The sequence below is a fragment of the Hyaena hyaena genome, unplaced genomic scaffold, assembly GCF_003009895.1.
Source record: "Hyaena hyaena isolate Hyena2069 unplaced genomic scaffold, ASM300989v1 scaffold_159, whole genome shotgun sequence".
Classification (NCBI taxonomy): Eukaryota; Metazoa; Chordata; class Mammalia; order Carnivora; family Hyaenidae; genus Hyaena; species Hyaena hyaena.
The window spans coordinates 1797633-1825526 of NW_024080791.1; the positions used below are offsets into that span (position 1 = coordinate 1797633).

A 27894-nucleotide genomic window follows, 5' to 3' on the forward strand; every position below is an offset into this window, starting at 1 on the left:
AACTGTATAAACTTCCTGCTTTATGCTCATCAATAATTAATGGCCCATCCCTGCAATACTCAGAGGGAGCTTACATTGCACTTTTGAGCAGCCGGTTAGTAATGTACAGTGGATAGAGCCTTTCTTTCAAATCCCAGGGCAGCGGGTCCTTCAAGGCTAGCATCGCATTTTCAATTAGCTGCTGAGTGAATGCTTGGCATGTGTATTAGTGAAGAAGCACACAATTAGCTTATTGTTCCTTTCTGTATTGTGCTGAGAGGTTCCAAGGGATTGGTGGGGGAACAGGCAAGCCAGGCATCACTGTGGAGTTGAAGAAGGGATTTACTCAGACCTCGGCATCTTCACTTGCTCGCTCTGGAATTACAGCTATTTATTACGAAGTGTCCTGTGTGGCTGGTGGAGTGTGCCTAAGGAAAGACATCCCAGACATCACCTGGGGTTAGCCTTTCTGAGCCCTTCACGTCTCTAATTCTCATCATTACTATGGAGCCCAACAGTCCCAAAAAGATACAATTTGCTGTGCCTTTATTCCAGAGTCAGATTGCTCCTGAAGCAGCAGAGCAGGTAGGTGGGGTTGGGTGGGGACCAGTTCCTGTATCTAAGGTAATATGGACATATGTTCTTATTAACTGAAAGCTTCTCTACCGCTTGAATTTGCCTAACTGTGTGACCTTCCAGAGTATGTGAATGAGAAATAAGTTGGTTTCCATATGGCACTTGTATCTGAGTTGCATTGGGTGACCTATTGGCTAAAATGCAGTACTTTGTTTGATTAAAAAAAAAAAAAGATTAGCCCCTATTAGGGAGAAAAATAGTTATATTAGTGATTCAGATTTGGATCCAGAAATCTGTTTGCTTTTGCTTACTAAATTAATATGTTCAACATTCAGAGAAACTTTAAAAAATTCTCAGAATTAGCAACCTTTTATTTCATCATTTATAAAATAAAAATGATTTATTTAACAGTGAAAACATTAAACCTTCAAATAATTTTAGATTATAGGGTTAATAATTTTTAAAGATTTTTCATTATATATTCAAAGCAGTAATTATATGTAATACATGATAGATAGGATTTTAGGTATATGTATAATGTAAAACACCTTTTATTCAGATATTAAAATAGTATCAAACATTTACTGGATTCCTTTTCTATGTCTAATATATCTATGCATCTATATTTCTGTATTTGTCTCTTACATGTAAGATTGGTTTACATCTGTCTTACCCTTCATATTCAGATTTAGACTCTTGATGCAATGTAACCACTTATAAGACCATTTGTGGTTAAAATTACAACAGAAGAGAGGCAAATTTATGGGGTCGTCAATCTGATTTGTTAATTTCTTAAAATCTAAATTATCCCTGAATCTTTTTACAAATACTTTATACAATGTCTTAAAAATAACTACTGAATCTGGGACTCATAACTTTCTAGGATGTTTTGATAACCTGAAGTAGATCCTCCCAGACTTGGGCCAGATAAACATAACCTTGAATATGTATCTATGTTGAAAGGGACATTGGTTTTGTCCTGCACAAAATGTCATTGGTAAATTTTATCCTATATCCTACTGACATATGCTTTGAGTTTACCTGTATATTTAAGAAATCAAGAGCATGTTAGAAATTCTAATAATAATACATTGCTGTAATTCTTAAATAAGAAAAAAACCCACATCAAACCTAATAGTTTTAAATTAATTACTCTCATAAAATCCATATTCATTCTTTATTTGTCCTAAATATTTTACTGGGAAATAAGAAAACCTTATTAATTGAAATTAAGAACTAATGCCATTAAATTTTACCTGCTAGAAATTTAAGTTTTCTAAGAGTCTTTACCTTAAATTTAAGAATAATGGTTCTTGAAACCATCATCAATGTTATGAGGCTCAAAGAGAGCCATTAAAATTAGCAAGTCATCCTCCTACCTACACTGTTATTTCAGTGGCGTCACTGGATTATATACAACTATTTCTTTTCTGTGGAAAGGTACCGTTTTAGATCAAAGAAGGTGATACTACCATCTGACAGTTCTATTCTCTGTCTTACTATAATTGCAAATAGTGAGAACCTACTGTTTGCTCTCCAGAAATTAGCTTTTTTTATACTGGGAAAAGAGGAGGATGGAATAGCTTTGCAGGCTGTGGAGTCACCTGGGGCAGTGTCTGACTCTCACTGACCTCAGCTGGGCCTTTGTCGTTCACAGATCAGAAAAAGAAGACCTACACCAGCATCACTTGTGATTCTCAATGAACATAATCCCCCAGGTAAAGAAGCATGATGTCTTTTGCACTGATGGAACAGATAGAATTGTTTGAAGAACATCAAAGAGTGTGTCATTGCCAAAAGATTTCAATTTAGGATTTTAGTCAGTTATAATCTAACAAGCTAGTCTATAAAATGGATCATAAACAAAATCAGAAATATAGAAACTGTCTCAGTAAACAGTCTGCTTTTCCTCTAGATAATGACACAATGGTGAGGATATGTTATAAAATGTTTTGTTGTTTATGTAGAGTCTGGTTCAGTGCTTATTAATGAGGCTGGTGGAAGGACAGTTGTTTAATTAGGTTTCAAAGCTCAATTTACAGTCCAAGAGATGCTTATATCTTTACTGAGTAGGTTTTTTATTTATGAAAGGTTGTCATGGGGTGGGCAATGAGCTAGCACTGGCTACAGCTTTGTTGCTGATGTCATGTCTGAATAATGCAATTGACAAGTAACCAGATCAATTTTCAGCATTGCCCATTTGAGAGCCATTCTGAAGGGCTACATCCATTTGATGAGGTTTTACTTTCCATTTCCTGTAAAAAAGTAAATCTGCCGTATTCCTGATAAATGACTGTGATCTGCAATACACAAACATTATTATATACTTATTGAATGGAGGTGATTTTAATCACACATTTAAGTGCTGTTTCTAGAAATGCAATTAAGACAGCAGAGGTCATGGAATTAATTTGTACACAGGCAGGACTTGGTGTTGGGTTTTTGCAGGTCTAAACAATACAGGTGGACAAAAGGAGTTTGAATAGTAGAAACATAATAAGTCTAAGCTCAGGCTGTAGTGAATAATCTATTTTAAGAATACCGAGGCAAAATAGTCTTTGATTTTTTTTCAGATTTCTTTTTAATTAGAGAAGCATACATAAGAAAGCAAAATTCTAATAGAATATTCATCATTGAGCATAAATACAGGAAGGTCTTTGGCTGATGGGAAATCAAAACAAAAATATTGCTGATGAAAATAGAATTTTTTTCTGTTTCTTCTTCTTTAAGGTGCTATAGCATTTAAAACTTATTCTCAGGGGTGCCTGACTCAGTCAATTAAGTATCCAACTCTTGGTTTTGGCTCAGGTCATGATTTCACATGAGGCTCACATCAGGCTCTACACTGGCATTGCAGAGCCTGCCTAGGATTCTGTCTGTCTGTCTGTCTGTCTGTCTCTCCTTCCCCATTTGGTCTCTCTCTCTCTCTCAAAATAAATAAATAAATTTACAAAAATTATTTTCAAATATATTACCTCACTTAACAAATGTTAACTTATTTTGGTTTAATAAGAGGTGCAAATGGTATGCACATATAGTTTATAAATAAATACAAGTAAATCAACAAATACTAACATCTCAAACTGAATGTAATTTTACAGCAAGTTTCTATCACTCTCTTTGCTCACAGTGGTAATTTTTCCACAATGTCCTAGAAGTTAACTCCCTAGTCATTGTTGAAAGGTATTGCCCAGCTCCATTTTTAGGTGTCCTGGTACAGGTGCTGCTACTATTTGAAAACAGTGAAGGCATGTAAATGACCCTTGTGGCTCTCACTGAAGCTCCCAGAATAGTCATTCATGTTTTTTAAAAGCCAAATGTGCCATTTACAGATGAGGAAAGTAAGTACCAGGGAGGTAAAGTAATTTCTGTGGAACTTAATCCACTGTAAGGGTCAGATTATACAAACAAACTCAGATAAAGGTGATTCTAAAGCCCATGCATTTTCTACTGCATGATGCTGGCCCTGCAAATTTCAGTTTGCATTACAAAGTGAATTCTCTGTAAGTGAGACCAGACTTAAGGCCCTATTGACAAGCAAACTTAAACTTTATTTTTTTTTAACATAATTTATTGTCAACTGGCTTACATACAATATCCAGTGTTCATCCCAACAAGTGCCCTCCTCAATGCCCATCACCTATTTTCCTCTCTCCCCTAGTCCCTCATCCACCTTCAGTTTATCCTCTGTGTTTAAGAGTCTCCTGTGAAGCAAAACTAAATTTTAAATAAATCTTTTATCTAGACCACTAAATTTAGTAGATTAGGACTTATACTTAAATATCCCTGTGCTCTAGAAATCTTTTTTCTTACCAGATCTCCTAATCACTAGATGTCATTGTCCCATTTTCCTTATTGACTCCATACTTCTCTATGTTTTTAAGCACAATTGAAGAGAACTTAGATGCAAATAGCATCTCACCAAGAACCAAGTCATTTTAGTAGTATCATCTCCTTACATCTTTATTCTCCTTTTGGAAACCAGAATAGTTTAGAAGAGAGTGATCAGCCTATGCCTGTGTATAACAATGTATATGCTAACCAGAGATTTTTGGACTTGGGTTCCTGCAGAAAAAAAAAAAAATCACTTAGATAGCTTCCCTAGTAAAAATGATCTAAACCATAATTACTGGAGGAATAAATTTAAGGACTCAACAAAAAAATAGCAACAAAAGAACAAACACCACAGTGGGCCAAACCAAAGTTGGATACTAATCTCTATTATCCATGTGGCCTTGGTTGGGTAAGAGACAACAAACATCTCCAAGCTTTATTTTCTCATCTATAAAATAGAGATAATATCCATCCTTTCTACTTTACAAGGTTGTTGTAATGACTGAAAGATTTATTGTGAACACACCTTAAAAACTTCAAAGTGCAACAAATGTTAGGTGTCATTAGGTGATATGGTCTGGGATATGTTTGCATGTGATATTTAAAAGGTAAGAACAGAATTTTCATAATTTCATCTATACTAAATATTTCTGCCCAACCCAACAATTCTTTATGTTCCAGATATTATCTGACCATTCCCTACCAAACAAAACAAAGCAAAATAACAGCAAGAACAAAAACCTCAAATGTTAAACGACTTTTTTAAAGCAATTGTATCTTTTAGTCCTAAAAAGCAATATGTGCTTTCACAAATACAAATTGTGTGCAACACTAAATCCTGTTAAACTAAACAAATCTCTTTAATTTTACTGAGATTCCCCAAGAAATAACTGAATGTTCTTGGAATCATCTGTCATTAATGCTGTTTAAAATTAAAATCCCAAAAATCTTTATTGCCAATTAATGCATCAAAGAAAACTAAATTTTCCATTAGAGAGACATAATTAACAAACACTCCCAATTCATATAATGAGACAGGTATATTATAATCATTATTAAGTTGATTAAACATAACTTCCTTTTTTTTAACCTTTTCTGGAGTTGGCAGAAATAGTCAAAAAGTATTTGAAAGAATGATTTGCTTTAATTTTTAAATGTTTATTTATTTATTTTGAGAGAGAGAGAAAGTGCATGAGCAGGAAGGGGCTGAGAGAGAGAGAGAGAGAAAGAGAGAGAATCCAAAGTAGACTCCACACTGTCAGCACAGAGCCAGACAATGGAGATCTGAGCCAGATATGAGATCATGACCTGAGCCAAAATCAAGAGTTGGACACTTAACTGACTAAGCCAACCAATGCCCTTCATTTGCTTTTAGATTCAGAAAAAACATATGGATTGTCTATATCTAATCGAGGGGAAATAGAATAGAAAGATATTTTAAGATGTAAATCCAGATTGTTTGTCAAAACACATAGATGAGGTAGGCATTTGATTGGCAGGATTTCAGGCACAGCAAAATGTCTCCTTAGTCCTTTACTAACCAATGGCCCAGAAATCTCAGTAGCAGAAGCACTATGGAAATAGATCCATAACATAACCCATTTGGGATATATCATCCGTAGGCATAGATTAACTATAATTTAACTCAAAATAATGGGAAGTATAACTAAAAATTCTGAATTGAAGTCATCATGCTTGAAAAAATTTAATAACAAAAGGTGTGTCTTTATGATAAAGAAAGCAGAAACTATGAGTGTGCTGCGAGGAATGACTCTGAAGAGCCAGATGGCAGTAAAAAGATACTTGAAGCTTAAGACGTACAGTAGAAATGCACCAAAGACAAATATCACTTTCTCAAATGTTTTCTGGGGCTGCCAGTGTGAATGACCTTGCAACAAACTGCTTATTTTTCTGTACTTTCAGCTCACCTTCTGATCGGGGGATATTTATAATGAGCTCTCAGGGATTATACAATAGAACTTCATTGTCTGTTCTTATGCTGTGTGCTGTTTGCTTTTACTCTTGTATAATCTGTAGTTAACTGGTTTGGTTTCTATGTTTTTACTTAGAGGAATACATACAAATCCTCTCTATTTAGAAGTAAAGGGCAAGCAATTCCACTTTCTGCAGTTTATTTCATCACATTTCTTGATTTACTTAAACATTTCTTGTGTTTAGTAGACCTATGAGAAGACTGTATATTTGGCTACCAGTATTAGAAATCTAGAATTGGAAAGAACTTCAGAAAAGACCTAATCTAACCATACATCTTTGTGAAAAATGCATAAATCAATGTAAGTCCCTGAAACTTGTTCCATTTTATATATGTCAAAGAAGAATCTATAACTACCTCTTTGTCAATTCCAGATGCAATAATTTTGGATGTTAGAAAATAATTTCATCAAACTTGAGTAATACCCCTTTATTCTTCATTATTTTCTTTTCTAAATTGAATACTGTCAGTCCTTAGAATGGCCTTAATGAACTCTACCCAAGTTTTCCTTGTCTTTTGGCCTTTGGAGCCCAGAGCTGGACATGGTCTTCCAGTAAAAAGCTATAGGCCTTCTGAATATTAAAGTTTGTGGTATTCATTCTCTTCCACTTACTTTAACCAGAGACAATATAGATATAATTAAACTTAATGGACCTGATGCCTATTACATAAAAGTGAACCGTAAGAGGTCCAGAGTGTAGTGAAGATTTGGGTAAGTACCCAAGAATTTTGGCATCATTTTAAAGTTTGTTGTACATCTAAAAAGTGGGACCAGAATTACAATGTAAAATAGTTTTATTTTATTTATTGAACTTTCTATCATAGCCGAATTTTGGAGAGACTGACTCTCTTTTTTAAAAATTTTTAATGTTTGTTTTTGAGAGAGAGGGACAGAGCATGAGTGGGAGAGAGGCAGAGAGAGAGGGAGACACAGAATCCAAAGTAGGCTTCAGGCTCTGAGCCATCAGCACAGAGACTGACTTGGGGCTTGAACTCACAAATCAAAAGATCATGACTTGAGCCAAAGTCAGATGTTTACCTGAATGAGCCACCCAGGTGCCGTGAGATTGTCTTTCTCTTTGATGCTTTTGGCTCTAAACATTCTTAGAAATGAGGAATAAAAACAGAAGTATATTACATAGGTAAGGATCCTAAAAATTAATTGATAGGAGACATATGAATTTAATATGTCTCTTCAACACTGAGAGAGTAAGACAGTGTGTCTAGTCAATAGAGAGAAACTGGGGTTCCCAATTGATTGGGCTATTTGGCTCCACAGACTGAGAAAGAAGCCACAGTCCATTTTGGATGTAGCATAGGACTTTTGAAATGAAGCTTACATTTTCAGACTCTGACACTAAGTTAACTAATGGGGTTTTGAAAGTTTTGGATTAATAATGCTGAGACACTGGATGATAGCTAGAGAATATTACTGGACTGAGATTGAGTTATTCAACAGAGGGAGGGACCCCAGGGAATTTTGATGACGGGGAGGTTTTGCAGGGTCAACAAAGTTAACGTGGAGATTTATATCCAGCGGTTGGGGCATTCATATGCAAACAATGTTTTATCATGGAGATCCACTATTTTACCAAATAAATGATTTGTAGTCAAAAGGCAATGAACACTTTGAGAGTGAGTTCCAAGAATCCCACTGAGGATGTTCCTGGGACTTAAGAATGGGTAAGACATCATCAACCCCATATCTGGTGGTGCCTGTCACCTCCAAGGACCTTCAATCAAATGCAGTCAGGGAAGAGCTGAAAGGGACTGAAAGTTCATACAGTTTTGTTTCATTATGTTTTCTCATCTTCTGTGGGAATGTCATTGTAAATCATTCTGATCCACAATCCTAGTTGATTATTCAGTATTTATTTTGCCTTCTCACTGTGAATGGCAATATAAAACAAAGAAAAGTCCACGTTTGAAGCTTATTTAAGAGTTAACTGGAATTAATTTCTAAGAAATTTTCAGAAAAGCCTATTTTTTTCTCCTCAGCATTTATTTCTTTGAGTTATTGAATGCCAAACTATGTTGAATGATTTAAAGACAAGTGATGCCTGTGGCTTTCAAAGATTCATGGCCTGCACAATTGATTGACTTCTTTTCCCATAAAGGCTCCATCTATGCAGCAGCCAAGTAGCCCATTTAGTCAAAATAACTGTGAGCCAGAGATGAGGTTCCAGTTCTTAGTAATGCCAAGGTTTGCTATACTTTAAGTATTCAAAGGAACTAGTATAATCTTCAGATTAAATGAAAGAAAAAAATTAAAGAGCAAATCATAAAACTTTTGAATCGTATTTTATTTCAGCAAGATTACTACTTTTGCTCATTTTGAGTAACAACATATAATGCTTACTTTTTATGTTGATTTTAATTAGAAATATCTTAGTGAAATAAGAGAGAATGATGGGTCAATTCATTTTATTTTTCTTGTTCTCTGTCTGTCTACTTGTGGGGGGTGGGGATATTGCAGATGAAAATAACTCTAGGGTTCTTTTGCATGACATAGAGAGGAAGTATTGGTTGTAGGTAAAGCACTGACTTTGGAGTAAGACATGGGTTTGAATCTCAGTTTTGTCAGTTACTGGTGGGGAGACATTGTGTGTGTGGTTAATCAATGGGCTCAGTTTCCTTCTTTCTTAAGTAGAATACTGAAGTGTGTGAAAATGCATAGAATAGCACAGTGCCTGCAACCAAGTAGATACTGAAGACATACAACCCCCCTGCATTATTGTACCCCTGCTGAGAAACACCGTGTTCTTCTAAAACCTGTATTTCTTATTGGAATATGGCTTAGCTCCTTTCTGATTCTGACTGCATTAGGCCATGTCAAATAATGTCTCAAGAGTTGGGGTTCTTGATAAGAAAAGATGTATCATATCTCCTAATTCATCAGGGTAAGAATACACAATTATGGAATCGTTATGTATCTTATACTGTGATATTTGTCCAACTGAACATGTCTTGCTTATAAATATGATTTCCTGAAATAGGAGTCCTTTAGAATTTTCTTTAAAAAATACAAGCTACTGATGTCTGTAAAGTTACAACAGGCAGTGGAGATCCTTGTAGCAGATTTGTATTTGACCAGAAACGAAATTCATATTCTAATGGTATGTGGATAGAAAGAAGGTTGATTATTGAGTATAAAAATCTTTCAGAGATATCTATCAAACATTCATTTAATTGTTCACATTTATTTCCACTCCATTTCTTCTCACTTCCTTCCATACATCATCCCCATGCTATATTTTGGCTAAGCTTTCTTTTTTTGGTGCCTTCCTTTGCCAGATCTTAAGGCTTAGTCTAGACAGACTCATTTGTGTAAATCAGTCTCTATCTTTTCCACCAATTTCTTTTATTTAAATTACAGCATGGAACTCACTTAAATCTCAAAATTTTTCCCTGACTAGTTTTATCCATTGTCTGGCTTTTTTATTCCAATACTGTCTTTCCACTTCCAACTATTGAAGGTATTTATTGAATTATATATTCAATTCAATTCAATAAATATTTATTGAGTCCTTATTCTAAATCCTCCAGGAACATGTCATTTGATAGAGAATAGTATGTCTCCATTAACCAGAATACAATTGTAATAATATAAATTCTAACTGCTCAGACCAGGGTAAGATTAATTCTGGCCAAGACCCAGAGGCACTTATTTCTCATGTTCACTCATCTATTAAGCAATTGCATGACTTATTTTGACCTTAGGGCTTTAAGCTTTTAATGACTGGAATCAGAGCTAAAATTCTACTATTTATTTCAAACTAGTATAATAATATATATACTTAAACTAGTAGAATGGGTATCTAGTTGACTAGATATTAGATACCCATGAGCTATTAAATTTAAATAGATTAAAAAAAAAAGCAAAACAGATCTGCAAATCTGATGGCCATCCATCAAACTTTCTGGGTACTTGCTCTGATTAAGACACAGTGTTAGCTGCTTTCGGAGATAATTAGGTAAGTCACTATCTCTGCCCTCATGGAGAAACCTACTTGAGACATCTATAATTTGATACATGTCTATTGATAGTAGAATCAACAGCATGTGGCAAAAATACAAAATATATTTCAATTCAGTACAGAAATGTCTACTGATGGACATTTTGGGAAATTTGAATATAATATTATAAACTATTGTGTAAAAACTAGGTGCTTGATAAATGGCAACTATTATTTTGGGGAGGCAGGCACATAGCACATAGAAGTAGAGACAGATGTTGGAATCACTCAGGTCTGGATATGGATCTCAGATAGTTGTTTACTGCCTTAGTTTACCCTAAGAAAGTGGCTTATCCTCCCAAGACCCATTAAGCGAGGAAGCTGGGTTCAAGTGGCTCCGAAATGCATGTTTCTTTTTTCAACACTACCATATTTCATTAAATATAAAATATAAAATGTATTCATAAAATATATTCATTAGAAAGAAGGCTATTCGGAGTCCTTTGAATAAGTGATGTACATTTTTGTCTGCATAATAACACATATGGACTACCTATGTCATTGTCAGCTGTCCTGGAGAGTTTAGGGCACAATCAGCTTCAAATTTAAGATTCAAAAAGTCACTAACAGCTCTAAATGTTTCTAGTTCATAGTCATATTTAAGGCAAATAGTAAATTAGTAGTACTTGACAACTTCTAATAAAAAAATCTAGCCAAGCTGTGTAATGAATAGAGAGGAGTTATTTCCATGTTTCTTTATTTTAGAACTGCTCAGGAAGAAACCTTCAAACTTTGGGATTTTTCCCCCTTTTCTCCCACCATCTTCTAACCTTGAGTTCAACCAAATAGTGATCTGACACTGTTCCAGAAATTCCAGAAACAGTTAAGTAGCAGAATTTACCAGGTGTTTAACTGCAATGCCTCAAGGGCCCAGGCAGGTGACACAGATGAGTACCTAGGCTCTGTGTGGGACACTGGTCTACTTGGAGGGTACAAACTCCATCCAAGTATTTCAAATGAAACAGACAGAACTACGTAGAAAGAAAGAAAGAAAAAACATCATGAGCAATGAGGGCACCCAAGGGGTCAGTTTCCAAGCTACCTAAAATTATACCTTTCAAAGTTGTTATTATTGTTACTATATTCTATCTTCTATACTGTAAGAACTTGACCAGATGTAACACATTGTCCCTGACACTAGAAAAGCACACTACCTGGAGTTCAGAAGGAACCTGTGAAAGCCTGAGGTAGGGAAAGAGGAATGTCCTGAAGCAAATACTCAGCTGCAAAGTAGGGGCCTCAAAATTCATCTCTACTCCCAGTCTGTTGGTGGTCACTGCCTTCTCCTCCTCAGGTCTTCCCCAGTATTTCTGGGGTCCCAAGCACATACTGGGAAATGTTACATCTTTACCTGCATGTCTTCCCTGTGCTGTGGATAGACTATTATCTCTGCATTTAACTCAATGACTTTGTATCAATCAGAGTAATTTGATATAGTGACAATTATAGTGCTTAACAAAGCTAATTTGTGAAATAAGTTGCCAAAATCTACATCATCAAAGGGAGATATATTGGCAGTCCGGTTAGAATAAAATTACAGTTTGACCTGGGCAATAATGCTAAGGAAAAAGTACTGTGTAAAATAAGAAGCTAGGAAATTTGTTGCTTTCCTTTCTCCCTCCCTGCCTCCTTCCTTCCTTCTTTCTTTTTCCATTCTCTGGGAGTAATTTTCCACCATTTACAGGACATAATTTTCAGAATCACATTCTTTACATATAAATACATATTGACTTGCTTGTAAAAATGGAACTGAATGCACAAAATGAAGATTGAAAAAAAAGCTTATTTTAGAATTCAATTTTTAGAATAACTTGACTCAAATAATTTGGCTCAATGCAATATAATTTTATGTTTTCTTTCCTATCTGAAAAAAATGAAATACTAGGAAACATATCCACAGATACACACACACACACACCCCCAAGTGATTTGAGTTACAAAAAAGGCCAGGACCACCAAAGTATCTAGAAAAGCTTTGTGAATTCAGTTTACAAATGGAATAAAGTTAAAAATAATTATTTAGATTTCTAATCCTTTGATTTAAAACCAATAGATCAGGTGGGGGGGAGGGGAGGGGGGTGATAGGCATGAAGGAGGGCACTTGTGGGGATGAACATGGGGTGTTATACGGAATCCAACTTGACAATAAACTATTAAAAAATAAATAAAACCAACAGATCAAAAAGTAATCATAGTAATTGGAAAACCATGAATAAAAAACATTGAATTATGGATTTAAATGAGATTTACTATTTTTTTAAATCAAAAGAGCATTTAAGAAATAAGTTACATTTATTGAATATTAATTACTTTAAGACTATCTTCTTGTTTGGGTAGATTTTGTATTTCCATTTTCATAATTCATGAATACAAGAAATATTATAACTAATAAAGTTAGCTCCTCCTGCTACCACCTGAAAGTCAATCTCTAACTGAAATGTGTCATCCAATTTAAAATCAACATTTAAACTCTTAACTTCAGCAATTATGTTATTGGTATCCCCATTCCTCTAATTGCTGAACCTTAACCTTGGAATCACCTCTGACACCTCTCTCTCCCCACATGCCCCCTAAATCTAGCAATGGCCTTTCTGCTGATTCTATTGTACAGGTTGACTCTATACCCCTATGTTTTTATTGCCTCTGCTCAGTCCATGACATTCATTGCTTTATTTCAAAATCATACAGTAACTTCCAAACCACATTTCCATGACTTTAACACTGGGAGGTGGTTTGTGTAGAGCTGAGCCCTAACGTTAGAATAAGTGAACATGGCATGACTTAAAAATCAAATCGTGGCATGACTGTGAATTGCTGTCTTAGTTTCCAATTCCATGACGCACAGATCATGCATGGTAACTCCAACACGAGTTTTGCTGCTGGAATCAAGTAAGATGATGTATGCTAGCAACGCTATTGACGGTAGATTTTTCTCCACTCTGGCTTGTATGAGCGGCTTTGGCAGACTTAATTATACAATGGGTGATTGACTGGAGCAGCTTTACTTTTCATAATTGATTTGTTATGAGCTCTGATTTGTATCCTATAATTTACCTGTCCAAGCTTTCAATTGGCTGTGATAAGGCACACGAGGTCTTCTCAGGAGGAGCTCATATATTTATTCATAATTTGAACATCATTCCTATTTCTTCCTTTAAATAAGTCAATTGTTTCCCCTATAGCCTGTGGAATCTTTGTTACCTAAATTGTTGATAATTGTACTAAAGCTGTGATTTAATTAAAGAAAAGAAATACACAGAGAAAATGAAAATTGTGTTAGATCATGGTTAACACTGCTGCTTCATAATTTTTCTATTGCCTCCTTTATTTTTGGCTGAGGGCTCTAAAACCGAATACAGGAAACTTGCTCATTTGCCATAGGTACCCTCCTACTGAAAATAACTTTTCCATATGTGCAGGAATTTCAGATCAAGCAGGAGAGACTCAGACTAGATTTGCTCTGCAAAGTACTCTAAGGATTATCCACTTTCCCTTCATGGATCCTAAGCACTGCCCACTTGCTCCCAATGATTAAAAAAGGTTTTCAGGAAATAATGCCAGAGACCCACTCACCATCACAGTTTAGTGAAGTAAAATGTCATAAATGATTGAGCTAAAATGGCTCATCTCAAATTCTGCCACAGGTCATTTTACTTGGTGGATAGCCCAGAATTCCAGCTTTACTCAGCCAATGAAGGTCACCTTTTTGCTTACGGTCTTGGAGACAAAGATATTTTCATATGCTAGCTCTATGGTTCACAGCCATCATTGGATTCAAGGCCAAACCAGCTGTACTGTTTAATGGACACTTACAGTATAAAAAACATATTCAAATATATTCTGAAGTATATTTAGGACATAAAGAACAAACACTTCTGAGCTACAAATAATTTTAAAGACCCATATAAACTCAAAGGCAAATTTAAAGAGAGTAATAGTAATTAATATTCCTTTTGGTAGTTTTATACTTTGAAAATATTGTTTCATCTATGATATTTATGCTCAAGAACTGTGTGAAATAAATATTATAACCTTCATTTTACAGAAGGTGATATATGAGCTGCTCAAGGTTAAAGAGGCTAGTAAGTTAGTAGGTCTGAAATTTAAACATAGGTTATCTATCCCAGGTCAATGTGCTTTCCACTTCATTAATAACATTTTTCTTTCTACAAATAATCAACATTATACTCTTGCTATTTTATTTCTGTCTTCCTCATGGAAGTAACTATAAGCAAACTCTTCTCACTCAGCCAAGTGAAATTCTGTTTGATGTAATACCAGAAAGTACTTCTTTCTATCCTGATGTAAGTGAGTTCATTTTGGAGAGGAGATTCTACACCTTTATCTTTTCTTTGATAACTTATTAGATAAGGGGACTTAGAGTTATTAATATCAGATTTTTATTATATAAGCAAAAAGACAGCCAAACAGAAAAATAAATCTCACCCATTATTCCATTCTTAAGAGTTAGATTCTATTATTTATTCGTGTTTCTGTTTGCCTACCTGTATGAATACACTTATTTAAAAAACCATTGTTTGATTTGAAACTCTAGTTGGAAGGCTAACAGTTAACATTTGGATTCTAGTTAACTCTGAGCATGACTGATTTGTACCCAGACTGGAATGTCATCTTCCCTACTTATCTACTGTAGTTTTTCTTATCCTCCTAAACTAAGATCAAATCCCCCTTCCTCCGTGAAACCTTCAATGGCCACCCCAGTTGAAAGGCTTTACTCTAGTAAAAGTAACAAGTCAGTGGATGGATCCATTAACTCACTGGCCCCAAATGATTGTCAATGACTTTCTGTCACCTAGTAATGCCCCAAAGGAATGGATTATGGATTTAATATATTTTAACCGTGAGTCAGAGGAAGAAAGATTGAGTCACAAGGCCCTTCCATGTGTTTCAGGCTTTAGTAAATCCTTTCTGGGTAGCAGGGCTGCAGAATAGGCTTCTGGGGATTGAAGAAAGTAAATTTTAGTATCAGAAGACTTGAGCTGGTTGTTTCATTATTTTCAAATAGAATGCTTTGAAGCACCATAGGCAGCTAGTGACTGTGGATACATAGATCATTTTGCATAATAATAATTTTGGGATTTCTAATGTCCTATGGGACAATTTAAAGCCCCAATATGTTTTGTTTAATGACTAATTTTATTCTTTAGCTGTCTTTAAATTATTGAAACTGATTTTAAAATGTCAGTAAAATGGTGATGGTGGAAAACGTAATATATATAATCAGTTTGGCTGCTTTCTTACAAGAGTATGGGAGTTCAAGAGTTCAATTCAATACCATCAAATAGGAGCAATCTATCCCACTGAATGGCTATATACTTTCCTTCTATGTTAACTAGTATATGGCTCCATAATAGGTAGGTTTTCTTTTCATTTCCACTGAATTGCAAAATATACATTTTACCTAATAGTTCCCCTTAAACAATTTTCTTTTTTTAAAACAATAAGCTAACAGGGAGTAGTTAGTAACCTGTAGTCAATACTGAAAATCAAACAGTTCATTACTTGTCAAAAGCATTTAAAATTACACAACTTTACCTAAAAAATCCCTTTGATTGGTTTGCATGTAAGATTTCTCTGTAAGTGGAACTTAGTAATACAAGAAAAATAATTTCAGAGTGGACCTTGTACCTTATTCTTCCTTTCCCTCACTTTTTACACAAGGAAGCCATTGAAACAATTTACTTTGGCCCCAGTGAGTTATTTGCAAGCATATCGATACATAGCTTCACATTACAACATTCCATCTGCTTTATTATTTTCTGACTGAGTCAGATAAGATTGTAGTTTATGTCTTTCTGTTATCTGGGTACTTATTAACATGTCCATCATCATGGGCATACTGGTGGTATATTATACAAATATGAGTGCATTGCAGGCATCAGCTCCATTTCCTTATTTCTAACTTAGTTAGACATTCTTGGCAATTTTTCCAGACATACCACAACCCACTCTCTATTGAGATTCTGTTTTTCCCTTTTAATATTAAGTTTTTCTGTGCAGCAGCTAGAACCTCGAATTGCTCTCACTGTTTTTAGAGCTATAGGTCTATAGCTTACTTTATTAAAAAAACAATCTGGGGCACCTGGGTGGCTCAGTCAGTAAAGCGTCCAACTTCAGCTCAGGTCATGATCTCGCTGTTCATGGGTTCGAGCCCCGCATCGGGCTCTGTGTTGACAACTAGCTCAGACCCTGGAGCCTGCTTCAGGTTCTGTGTCTCCCTCTCTCTCTGACCCTCCCCTGCTCATGCTGTCTCTATCACTCTCTCAAAAATGAATAAAATATGTTTTAAAAATCTGAAAAACTTTAGCATCAAGCTACGTATGAGAACACAGCTTTCTCAGATGTAAAAGAAATTTGAAACTTTGACATAAAAAATTAAGATGAGGGGTGACTTGGTGGCTCAGCTGATTGAGCACCAACTTTGGCTCAGGCCATGATCTTAAGGTTCATGAGTTTGAATGAGCTGACAACTCAGAGCCTGGATCCTGCTTCTGATTCTGTGTGTTCCTCTCTCCCTGCTCCTCCCTTGCTCACGTCCTCTCTCTCTCTCTCAAAAATAAAAGAAACATTAAAAAAATTAAGATGAAAAAGAATATGACTTCCTACTCCAAATCTTACAGACTAATGAATATACACAAACTAAAACAAAGCAAGACAAAACAAAAAATAAAAACTTAAAACATAATTTATATGTCATCAGATTTATATTTTTAATAATGCAATAATGAGTAAGATTCTTAGAATACTCAGATTTTGATTTTTATTAATAGCTTTAATTTAAATTTTTGATGAAAGTAAAAAGAAAATGACTAAGAAAGTACTGCAATGATATTTCCAAACTGAAAAATAAAATAATTGGTAATTAACATTGTTCATTAATATGCTTCATTATCTACACTGATTCACACACTTTAAACTTTCAATTCCAGATTACAAATACAGTAATATCCATATTAATTGCCACCAAACATTTGGTAGCAGGAAGTGTACATAAAAAAAGGTGTGTTTATAAGTTGGTCCCAAGTATCTGTATGTTGTAATTCTCTTTCTTCTTCTGTAACTTTCAGAACAGAGAAAGACAGATACCATATGCTTCCACTTATAGGAGGATTAGGAGAAACTTAATGGAGGACCATGGGGGAGGAGAAGGGGATAAACAGTTGGGGAGAGGGAGGCAGGCAAACCATGAGAGACTCTTGAATGCTGAGAAGAAACTGAGGGCTGATGTGGGGGAGGGGACAAGGAAAGGGGGCTGACGGGCATGGAGGAAGGCACTTGGGATGAGCACTGGATGTTATATGGAAACCAACTTGACAGTAAACTATGAAAGAAAAAAAAAAGAACTATTCTATGAAGACCCATGGTGAAACAAAAATAAAAAACATCACCCAAAAATCTGCCATCAACCATCCTGTTGGGACAGGACTGGTCTAGATTTTCTATCACAGCCAAGCAAATAGCAAGGAGCTTTCTTTGGTGAAGGGTGGTGGTAGTTAATAACATGACAACTACAGTTAATCCTTGACAAACATGGGTTTGAACTATTTGGGTCCACTTATACATGGATTTGGTTTTTTGGGGGGTTTTAATATAAGTACAGTATTAGAAATCTAGTTTCTTTTCCTTATGATTTCCTTAATAACATTTTCTTGGGGGCACCTGTGTGCCTAAGTCAGTTAAACATCCGACTGTTGGTTTCAGCTCAGGTCATGCTCTCATGGTTTGTGAGTGTGAGCCCCACATCAGGCTCTGCGCTGACACCACAGAGCCTCCTTTGGATTCTCTCTCCCCCTCTCTCTGACTCTCTCATTGACACACATGCCTGCACGTGCACACTTGCATGCACACACACTCTCTCTTTCAAAATAAATAAACATTAAAAAAATAACATTTTCTTGTCTCTAGTTTACTTTGTTGTAAGATTTGCTTATAGTGTATTTTCCAAATGAGGATCTTTTAACAGAAAATGACTGTGAGAATACTTGCATGCTGCTGTATTTTTAGCACCCACAGCTGAAAATAATACATGACAAAAATCTACAATAAAACCAGTAATGCTTGAAAATGCCATATTTTATAAGTACAGCAGTATCTCCACTCAATTGAAAAGTAATTGCAGGTGCGTGCACAAAAACAAATACTTAACAATTCCCTGACCGCATGCAGGGTGCGTAAGATTTCAGACTCCTTGTTATTGTCATGGAAAAAGCCTCTGTAGAAAGTGAAATACAAGTCAGACAGCTTTGTGATACACTGAATTGAATCAGACGTTATTTAAATATGGAGGTTTGGAAAAGTAAAACTTCAGAAAAGAAGATACTCATAATTGGTTAACAAACATTAAGCATCATGGTTTATATGTCACTTTGTCAGTAAGGCTTCCAAATCAACAGTATGCTATGAGTAATTAAATCTGGGGGGAGTCAAAAATTATATGCAGATTTTCAAGTGCCGGAGCAGTTGGTACCCCTAACTTCCACACAGTTCAAAGATCAACTGTTATCAACATGGTTGGAATTATAAAGGAACATCTAAGTTGTCAAAATTTTAAACTATTATGATAAAGGCATATGTAATTTGTGCTTATACTTGGGATTTACTCTAGATACTCTTGCCTCATCTTTTCCAGTTAGTACTCTTGTATTTCACTGCCTTGGCTCACTTTCTGCTCCTTACAGAATAATACACAGATTCTTTCCTTAGCCTAATAGCAAAGATCCTTGACAGTCTGGGCCAAGCCAAATACTGTTTAGTACAGTTTGGTAGTGGCTTAAATTCACAAGTTTCCTACATTTCATTACAGGTGGACATTAACTCATTCTTTTGGCATCTCCAACCTAATAAACTCAATGATAACCTCTATGATTTTTATCAAATTGCCTTTTTTATTTTTTTTTTAATGAACCTTACTGGGGCATCTGGATAGCTTAGTCAGTTAAGCATCTGGCTCTTTGATTTTGTTTCAGGTCATTATCTCAAAGTTTGTGAGTCTGGACCCTGTGTTGGGTTCTGTGCTTACAGTGCAGAGACTGTTTGGGATTCTCTCTCCCCTTTCTCTCTTGAAATAAATAAACTTTAGGGGCGCTTGGGTGGCTCAGTCGGTTAAGCACCCGACTTCGGCTCAGGTCATGATCTCATAGTTCGTGGGTTCGAGCCCCGCCATCAGGTTCTGTGCTGACAGCCAGTTCAGACCCTGAAGCCTGTTTCAAATTCTGTATCCCCCTCCCTCTCTGACCCTCCTCTGCTCATGCTGTCTTTCTCTCTCTCTTCCTCTCAGAAATAAATAAAACATTTTAAATTTTTTTTAAAAAATTAAAAAAAAATAAACTTTAAAAAGTGAACCTTACCATTTGGACTTGGCATAAGTTTAAATATTTTAATTTTTTCTTTGAAAACAATGAATGCTCAGTAACCACCCTATCCTCCACTAAAACCATCCTCTATCATTAATTTTGACAAGCAATGGAAGCATGCAGTAAAACTGGTAAAAGCCGTGGTATTGGTTCTATTTTGGTTCAGCTCTATGCAGGATTACTTTCTCCAGGGATTCCAACTGATGTTTAGTCAGATTCTACTTGACCATTTTCAGTGATGTTCGTTTAGCTCCTTTTGAAGCATCATGGTTATGACTGAATATCTCTAGTCATTATAAATTTCTGCCTTATATCTAGTTGAAATATCTTTCTTGGATACTGGTATGTTCTCTCTTTTTTTTAATAGTTTATTGTCAAGTTGATTTCCACATAACACTCAGTGCTTATCCCAACAAGTGCCCTCCTCCATGCCCATCAACCCCCTTCCCCTCTCCCCCACCCCTATCAGCCCTCAGTTTGTCCTCAGCATTCAAGAGTCTCTCATGGTTTGCCTTCCTCCCTCTCCCTAACTATTTTTCCCCTTCTCCTCCCCCATGGTCCTCCTTTAAGTTCCTCCTAATCCACCTATACGTGCAAACATATGGTATCGATCCTTCTCTGCCAGACTTATTTCGCTCAGCATAACACCGTCTGGTTCCATCCATGTTGCAACAAATGACAAATGGCCAGATGTTATTCTTTCTCATTGCCATGTAGTATTCCATTGTATAGATAAACCATATCTTCTTGATCCATTCGTCAGTTGATGAACACTTAGGCTCTTTCCATGTTTTGGCTATTGTTGAGAGTGCTGCTATGAACAATGGGGTACATGTGCCCCTATGCATCAGCACCCCTGTATCCTTTGGCTAAATTACTAGCAGTGCTATTGCTGGGTCATAGGGGAGTTCTATTGTTAATTTTTTGAGGAATCTCCACACTGTTTTCCAGAGGGGCTGCACTAGTTTACATTCCCACCAATAGTGTAGGAGGGTGCCCATTTCTCCACATCGTCGCCAGCATCTATAGTCCCCTCATTTGTTCATTTTAGTCACTCTGACCGGCATGAGGTGGTATCTCAGTGTGGTTTTGATTTGTATTTGTCTGATGATGAGGGACGCTGAGCATCATTTCATGTATCTGTTGGCCATCTGGATGTCCTCTTTGGAAAAGTGTCTGTTCATGTCTTCTTCCCATTTCTTCCCTGGATTATTTGTTTTCGGGTGTGGAGTTTGGTGAGTTCCTTATAGGTTTTGGATACTAGCCCTTTATCTGATATGTCATTTGTGACTATCTTTTCCCATTCCGTTGGTTGCCTATTAGTTTTGTTGATTGTTTCCTTTGCCGTGCAGAAGCTCTTTATCTTGATTAGGTCCCAATAGTTTATTTTTGCTCTTGATTCCCTGGTATGTCCTTCTAAGATCTCAGGAAAAGTGTATTACCTCTTCCAACTGAGGACCATTCCTGTATTTGGGGACAAATATCTCCTTTGCTTTCAGTTCTCTCTTCTCTAAGACTTTCACTTACATTTAGCATTAAAATTACGACAGGTTTTCAGAAATCTCACTGTTCAGCTCCATGGTAATACTGATATTTTTCAGTAGACAACCAAATTTTACTCATTTAACAGTTAGTTATTGGTCATCTATCATAGGCCATGTAGTGTGCTACAATGTGAGGCTTCACAATGACATGTGATGGAATTTGTGCTAGCAGAAACACAGGATACTTTAGAAGCACAAAGTAAAAGGACATAACTCAGTCAGTAGGCTTAATAGAGAAAACAAGTTTGTGGAGAAATTTGGAAAAAAACAGAAAGGCAGGGAAGACTGGTCATTCAACACAAAGGGGAAAACAAGGATAAAGACTCAGAAGCAGGGCAAGGCACTGAAGATTCAAGGATGTGAGAGGGGTCCAGTATGATGCAGCATGGAATGGAATCAGGTTGGGGTGGAGATGAAGCAGAAACTATGTTGGGGGTTACTGTAAACATTTTTAAGGAGTTATTATTAGGAACCGTTAAGCAGGAGGGCTCATGTGCTCAGATTTTATTCTAAAAAGGTCTCTGTGTCTGCAGACAAGGAATGGGTATGTGGGAGAAAGTCTGAGTGCATAGAGTCAGTGAACTTGATTAATTGAATGGCAGAGAGGGAGATGGTAAAAGAAAAGAAGTTTGAGTTAAGGCTATAGATGGCAGGAACTTTCCTAAGAAGGCAGAGCACATCTGCAGAGGAGTGGAGAAAGGTGATGAGCTCACAATGGAACATATTACTTCAGTTATAGTGGATAAAATAAATAGCTCTCATTCTAATTCCATATGAAATATTCATAACATTCCTGGAAGTAATGCCTCAATAATGGAGCCACTGGTATTAAAAACCAATTTACTAGAGTCTCTTAAGAGTAAGCACAATGTGCTTATAAGAAGGAAGGAAATGTTTACCTAGTAATTACTATCTTAATAATGTTGGCAATACATCTACTATAGGCTCAGTATAACTACCTGAAAAACAATCATTGCTCTTAATCATTAAAAAACTCCAATTAGACACATACATCGCCAGTCAAGCAATTAAGATAAACTACTCACATCTACTTATCTGCTGAGTCACTAATATGCTGCCAGACTATCTAGAGCATGGGTGGTATCCTACCTCTGACAGCTGTTCCATATGCACAGGCTCCAAGGAATAACTAATCCTAAATCGTATGACCTCAGTTCAACACATCTACTCAAATTCAAAGTCCAATTAGAACAATAGCTTCTATTCTTCTTTGATGTGTTTTATGTCCTTCTCATTTTCAACATTTAACAAAGTGAGTATGTGTGGCTGAACCAGTTATCTAAGTATGGATCTTGTAAGTTTTAAAGATTTTGAACCATCAGAAGCAGCAAATTATTTCAATCTGTGACTAAGGGCATATGTTATAGTCCATATAAACACATGTATTTTCTATCATTTGTGTTATTTATTCTATCATTTTCAAGTCTCAAATAAATGCCTGACTACACTATCTAGTTTGTCATTCTGTTGTTCTCGGTCCATTTCATCTCAATCTTAGAAAAATTATGTCTAGAAGCATATATATATAAAGATATAACGTTTGGAACCAGAATGGCCTAGGCCTGAATCCCAGCTCTGTCATTTACTAGTTCTGTGGCTTTAAAGTAAGTCACCCATCCTCTCTGAACTTCAATTTGCACACATATAAACTTTAAATTAATAATATCTACCTCATAGAGTTGTTTTGAAGATAAAAATAACGAATGAAAATGTTTGGGATGTTGTCACAGTATTAGAGTCAACTACAATAAGGGTAAACCATTAATAGTTTAGATTGTTAAAGTAAAGAATATGTGCACTTTACTTTCCTCAGCTGGAAATCCTGTCAACCTAGCCATGGCACTGTTGGTTGTGTTTAATGGTGGTTTTATGAATTGGGGGAGATGAAATGTCCCCAAAGAATACTGGTTGAAATTTAGGAACTGGTAACTCAAAAACCATTAAAAAAGAATTTGGACTAATTCAGTTATTATTGCCTAGGATTTCACTGAACAACAAAAACAATGGTATTTGAAAGTAAGGCTTTGGTTATTTATGATCAAAGACATTTACTTTGATCTTCACTGGAACCTTCCAAACATTCTTTAAAAATATGGTCTTTTAAGAGATTTCTTAGGAAAAAAAAGGTTAAATGAGAGAGACTAAAGGTGGATTTCAAGTTACTCAGTTCTTCACAAATGGTCTAGAGCATTAATGGAATAAGAAGACTTAAAAAAAAAAAGGTGATACTTCAGCCAGTTTGTCTATATCTGATGGTGACACCCATTTGGTTCTCAAGATTGAAAGATATACGTTATTGTTGATGTGGTTACAATTTTGAATAAAACTGCATGGACTAACTCCAAAATTGTCTTTAAACTTTCCTGACATCTTTTCTGTTTAATCATTACTTTTGTTAACAGTGGTCTTGAGTTTTAAGCAGTTTCTTCTTGAAAGGCAGATGTGCCAAAACATGCATGTGAGGCCATGTACCATTATGAGTGAAATACAAAGAAACTGAAATCCAACCTTAGACATGAGCCATTACTGAAATATTTGAGGTATTACAAAAAAGCAAGAAGCTTAACATTGTGTGCAATAATCAAAGTAAAAATCATAGGCTGAAGAAACATTGCAATATCAAGATCTGAACTGGTTAACCTGGCTTGTCTCATTAATTGTTAATGATTTTCAGAATACTCATCATATGAGTCTTTAAAATGAGGATGGGGGTTCCTGGGTTGTGCAGCCAGCTAAGCGCCTAATACTTGATTTTGGCTCAGGTCATGATCACAGTTTGTGAGACTGAGCCCCCTGCTGGGCTCTGTGCTGACAGTGTGAAGCCTGCTTGGGATTCTCTCTTTCTTTATCTTCCTCTGCCCCTCCCTGCACTGCCACGCATCCACACACATATGCACCTGCACATACGGTCTTTCAAAATAAATAAACATTTTAAAAAATAAAAAATAAAATGAGGATGGAGAGTAAACATTTTCTTGTTTAAAAGGAATATGAGGTTATTAGGTTGTTAGGTTTTTGCCTATATTATCATATTTTATCTACAGAAATTGTTTGCTTTTGTTACTTTAAATTATGCAGCAGTAGCAAGGAAACAATTAAAAACAAAAGTAAAACCAATGACTTGTATACTGGAATTCAGGAAGTCTGGATTTTAATTTCAAGTCGACCGTGAAAGGGTTAATCACCTCATGCCTTTGAGTGTCTTTTTCTGTATCTACTGAAGAGATTTGATGAGATGACATCTTCTATGTTGCTCTGTACTGATATTTAATAATTTTATATTGTTGTATATAAACACACATTCACACATACCCACAGATATTTATCACCTACACAGATATTTTAGCATATAATTTATTGCTCGGTATATTCCATCATCCTATGACTGTATATTATGATTTTAGAAAATGCCAATACTACTAATACCTTAGTTGCATTTCTTTTAAAATCCAAATGCCATTAAATATTCAATTGAAATTCTGCTCAAAGCCTGGGCATCATAGGAGAGACCATTTGAAGAGACCCCCAAATATGTCTTGTATATAATGACTTGTACAGAATTCTATGCTTTTGAGAACAATGACATATTGAGGCATATGGTGATAAAAAAAACAAAACAAAACAAAAAACCCCAAAAAACAAACCTATACCACAGGGGTTCTTGTCCCTACTCCCATTGAGCAAGTTAAGTTTGGTAAGGCAGCTTCTCTTTATTTTCTCAGTGCTTGCTTTTCCCCATTAGCCAATAAAGGTATAATACCTGCAGACTGAGTTCGACCTATCTTGATAAATGTAGGGTCTAAAAATTTATTTATTTATTTATTTATTTATTTATTTATTTATTTATTTCTCGGAGAGAGAGAGAGAGAGACAGCCTGAGAAAGGGAGGGTCAGAGAGAGAGGAAGACACCGAATCTGAAACAGGCTCCAGGCTCTGAGCTGGCAGTCAGCACAGAGCCCCACGCGGGGCTCGAACCCACAACTGAGAGATCATGACCTAAGCGAAAGTCGGACGCTTAACCGACTAAGCCACCCAGGCGCCCCTGTAGGGTCTAAAAATTTTAAGTCGATTTACTGGATTTTAAAATATTTATTTTTGTAAAGTTTATTTATTTTGAGAGAAGGCGGGGGCACAAGCCGGGGAGAGGAAGAGACAGAGAGAGGGAGAGAGAGAATCCCAAGCAATCTCAGCACTAGTGCAGAGTCCAACATGGAGCTCAAACTCATGAACCATGAAATCATGACCTAAGATGAAATCATGAGTTGGCCATTTAACTGAATATGCCACCCAGGCACCCTTTAAAATATTTCAAAATATAAATCAAAATATCTGAGTAAATTTCTATAAAATATAATGTTGGCTAGTTATTTGAAACTCAAAGTATTTAATGTGAGCTGAGTATATGTGATATATCTGATATGATATGGGATAGACCCCTCCAAGTCACTGATTATACCTTTGGTAAAGGCACATTGCTAAGGGGAATGGAATCATTGCCTTCAAACAACATAACCAAAGGATTATGTTCACTTTTTAAAATGCTATTATTGTAATTATTGATGGTTTTCAATCAAAGAAAACTTAGAAAATATTTTTGTGGTAACTTTACATTTGACAGTAGTATGGTAAAGCATAAGGGTTTTGGAGTAACATAGTTGTAGGTTTGTATCTCAGTTTTACCACTTAATAGTTACGGGATCCTACAAAAGTAACATAATTTTCTTGAAACAGTTTCTTCATTTGGAAAGCAGTACAAGGTTATTCATCTCATGTGAATGAATATTAAATGAGGATAAATGAGAACAGTGACTGGCACAAGGTAGTTTCTTAATGAAATATTCCTTTTTTAAACATAAAGTTTGATTGATTTGGCATTTTAAAAGAAACGATTATATATAAAAATATTTGAAAGGAAAAACTGATTCCTATTCTTTATAGCTAAACCATATTAACATTCCAGCTTCTTTAAACCATCACTTAGTCAGACTAAGCATCTAATTTTGTCTTTGTTTCTGATAACTCTAAGAGTCTGAGTTCCTGATTATATGGGAAATTGCACTTGTCCCTCTATTAACTGCTTAAAGTGGTTAGACATCTGTTTAAATTCTGTGTCATTTATAGGCCAGGCTCTAAAATATTAAATTTCTATGATTCATAGCCAAATTTCCAATTATAGAACTAAAGTTTTAATCTCACTTACATCCATGATCCAAGAGGAACCTTTTCCTTGTCATCATAAATACATGACAGTATATAGTTTATCCATCTTTGCAGAGGTTTAGCCATCTTTGAAGTCTTTGCCAAATACTTGGCAGGCAAAGGGGTTTTATAAGTTTCCATTAAAGGTGAGCATTCCAAGTAGATCAACTCTATCTTTAGGGCATTTGTTTATTCATTTCATATGTATTTATAAATAAACCAATTAAGAAATAAGCTCCATTTCTGGAAGTACATATATATAACCAAGATATGTCAATACATTTTAGAGTTAATAACTTATATTTTGTGCATAATACAATTAATAGAGTGCTAGTCTAGGTCTGCTTCCAATTTGTTATGGAACTTAGCAGGTTAATAAACCTTTCCAGGCATTTGGTTTGCTTGTATATAAAATGAAGGTATGTCTTATTTATTTTCCTTGATGAGATGGTACTAGGGTGGGCTTTCAGAGTCAAGGCTAAGTCCAAATCAGGGTATAGATAGGGTTTAGATGCTAGGCAAGTGTGAGGATGATACTGGAAGTTTGTTCCAACAGAGCAGATTTGAGGTATAACAAAAGATGGATAGGAGAGAAAGTAAAACCTTTGTGCAAATCAAAGACGTTCACGCCTGTGTGCGTGTACATGTGTGTGTATGCTCATATGTTCACTCATATTCAGGAGAGGGCAAATGGGAGCAAAGAAATATTATTTGCCAATTATACCTCAATAAACCTAGGGTAAAAAAGGAGAAAAGGCAACTGAGGAAAAAAGCAAAGAAAACTGGGGACCTGGGTGGAGGTTTCCAGAAGGCTAAGGTAGATCCCTAAAGTGGAGGTTGCTTACTGCTTCAGTGTAGTTTTTCTTAGTGAACGTCCTGCTTTGCTATAAGTGGAGAGAAAAACTTTTTGTACAAAAACACAAGTGAGGGTTACATAATGTGAAGTAAATATGCCATTGTAGAACTTCCTTAAATAAACTTTCAGAGCTGTGCCAAAGTATTCTTTAATCTTTGACAGAGCTACATATTTTGATTCTTTAAACCATTATCCAGTTACCTTTTCATAATGTCAAATGCAATATTACCAAAATAGATTTTTCATTTCACTCTAAATTTTTATCCTACTTACTACAAAATTCATACTATTTCTTTGTTCACTGCTCTTGGCTTTAGGTTTTCATACAAATGAAAAATTAGTGATAGAATGAGTTAGGATAGAGGCGTCTGGGTGGTTCAGCAGGTTGAACGTCCAACTTCAGCTCAGGTCACGATCTCGTGGTTCACAAGTTCGAGACCTGCATCAGGCTCTGTGCTGACAGCTCAGAGCCTGGAGACTCCTTCAGATTCTGTGTCTCCC

The 27894-nt window shown here is 35.8% G+C and overlaps 1 protein-coding gene across 1 annotated transcript in view; it reads left to right on the forward strand.

Moving 5' to 3' along the window:
* The first annotated feature begins 458 nt into the window (after positions 1–458).
* Positions 459–27894, forward strand: part of PPP1R1C (protein phosphatase 1 regulatory inhibitor subunit 1C) — a 116447-nt gene continuing 89011 nt past the window's right edge. Inside the window, exons 1-2 of the mRNA XM_039239647.1 lie at positions 459–564; positions 2213–2273. Of these exons, the coding sequence (XP_039095578.1) occupies positions 484–564; positions 2213–2273 (142 nt within the window). The 5' untranslated portion in view covers positions 459–483. The remainder of the gene's footprint in view (positions 565–2212; positions 2274–27894) is intronic.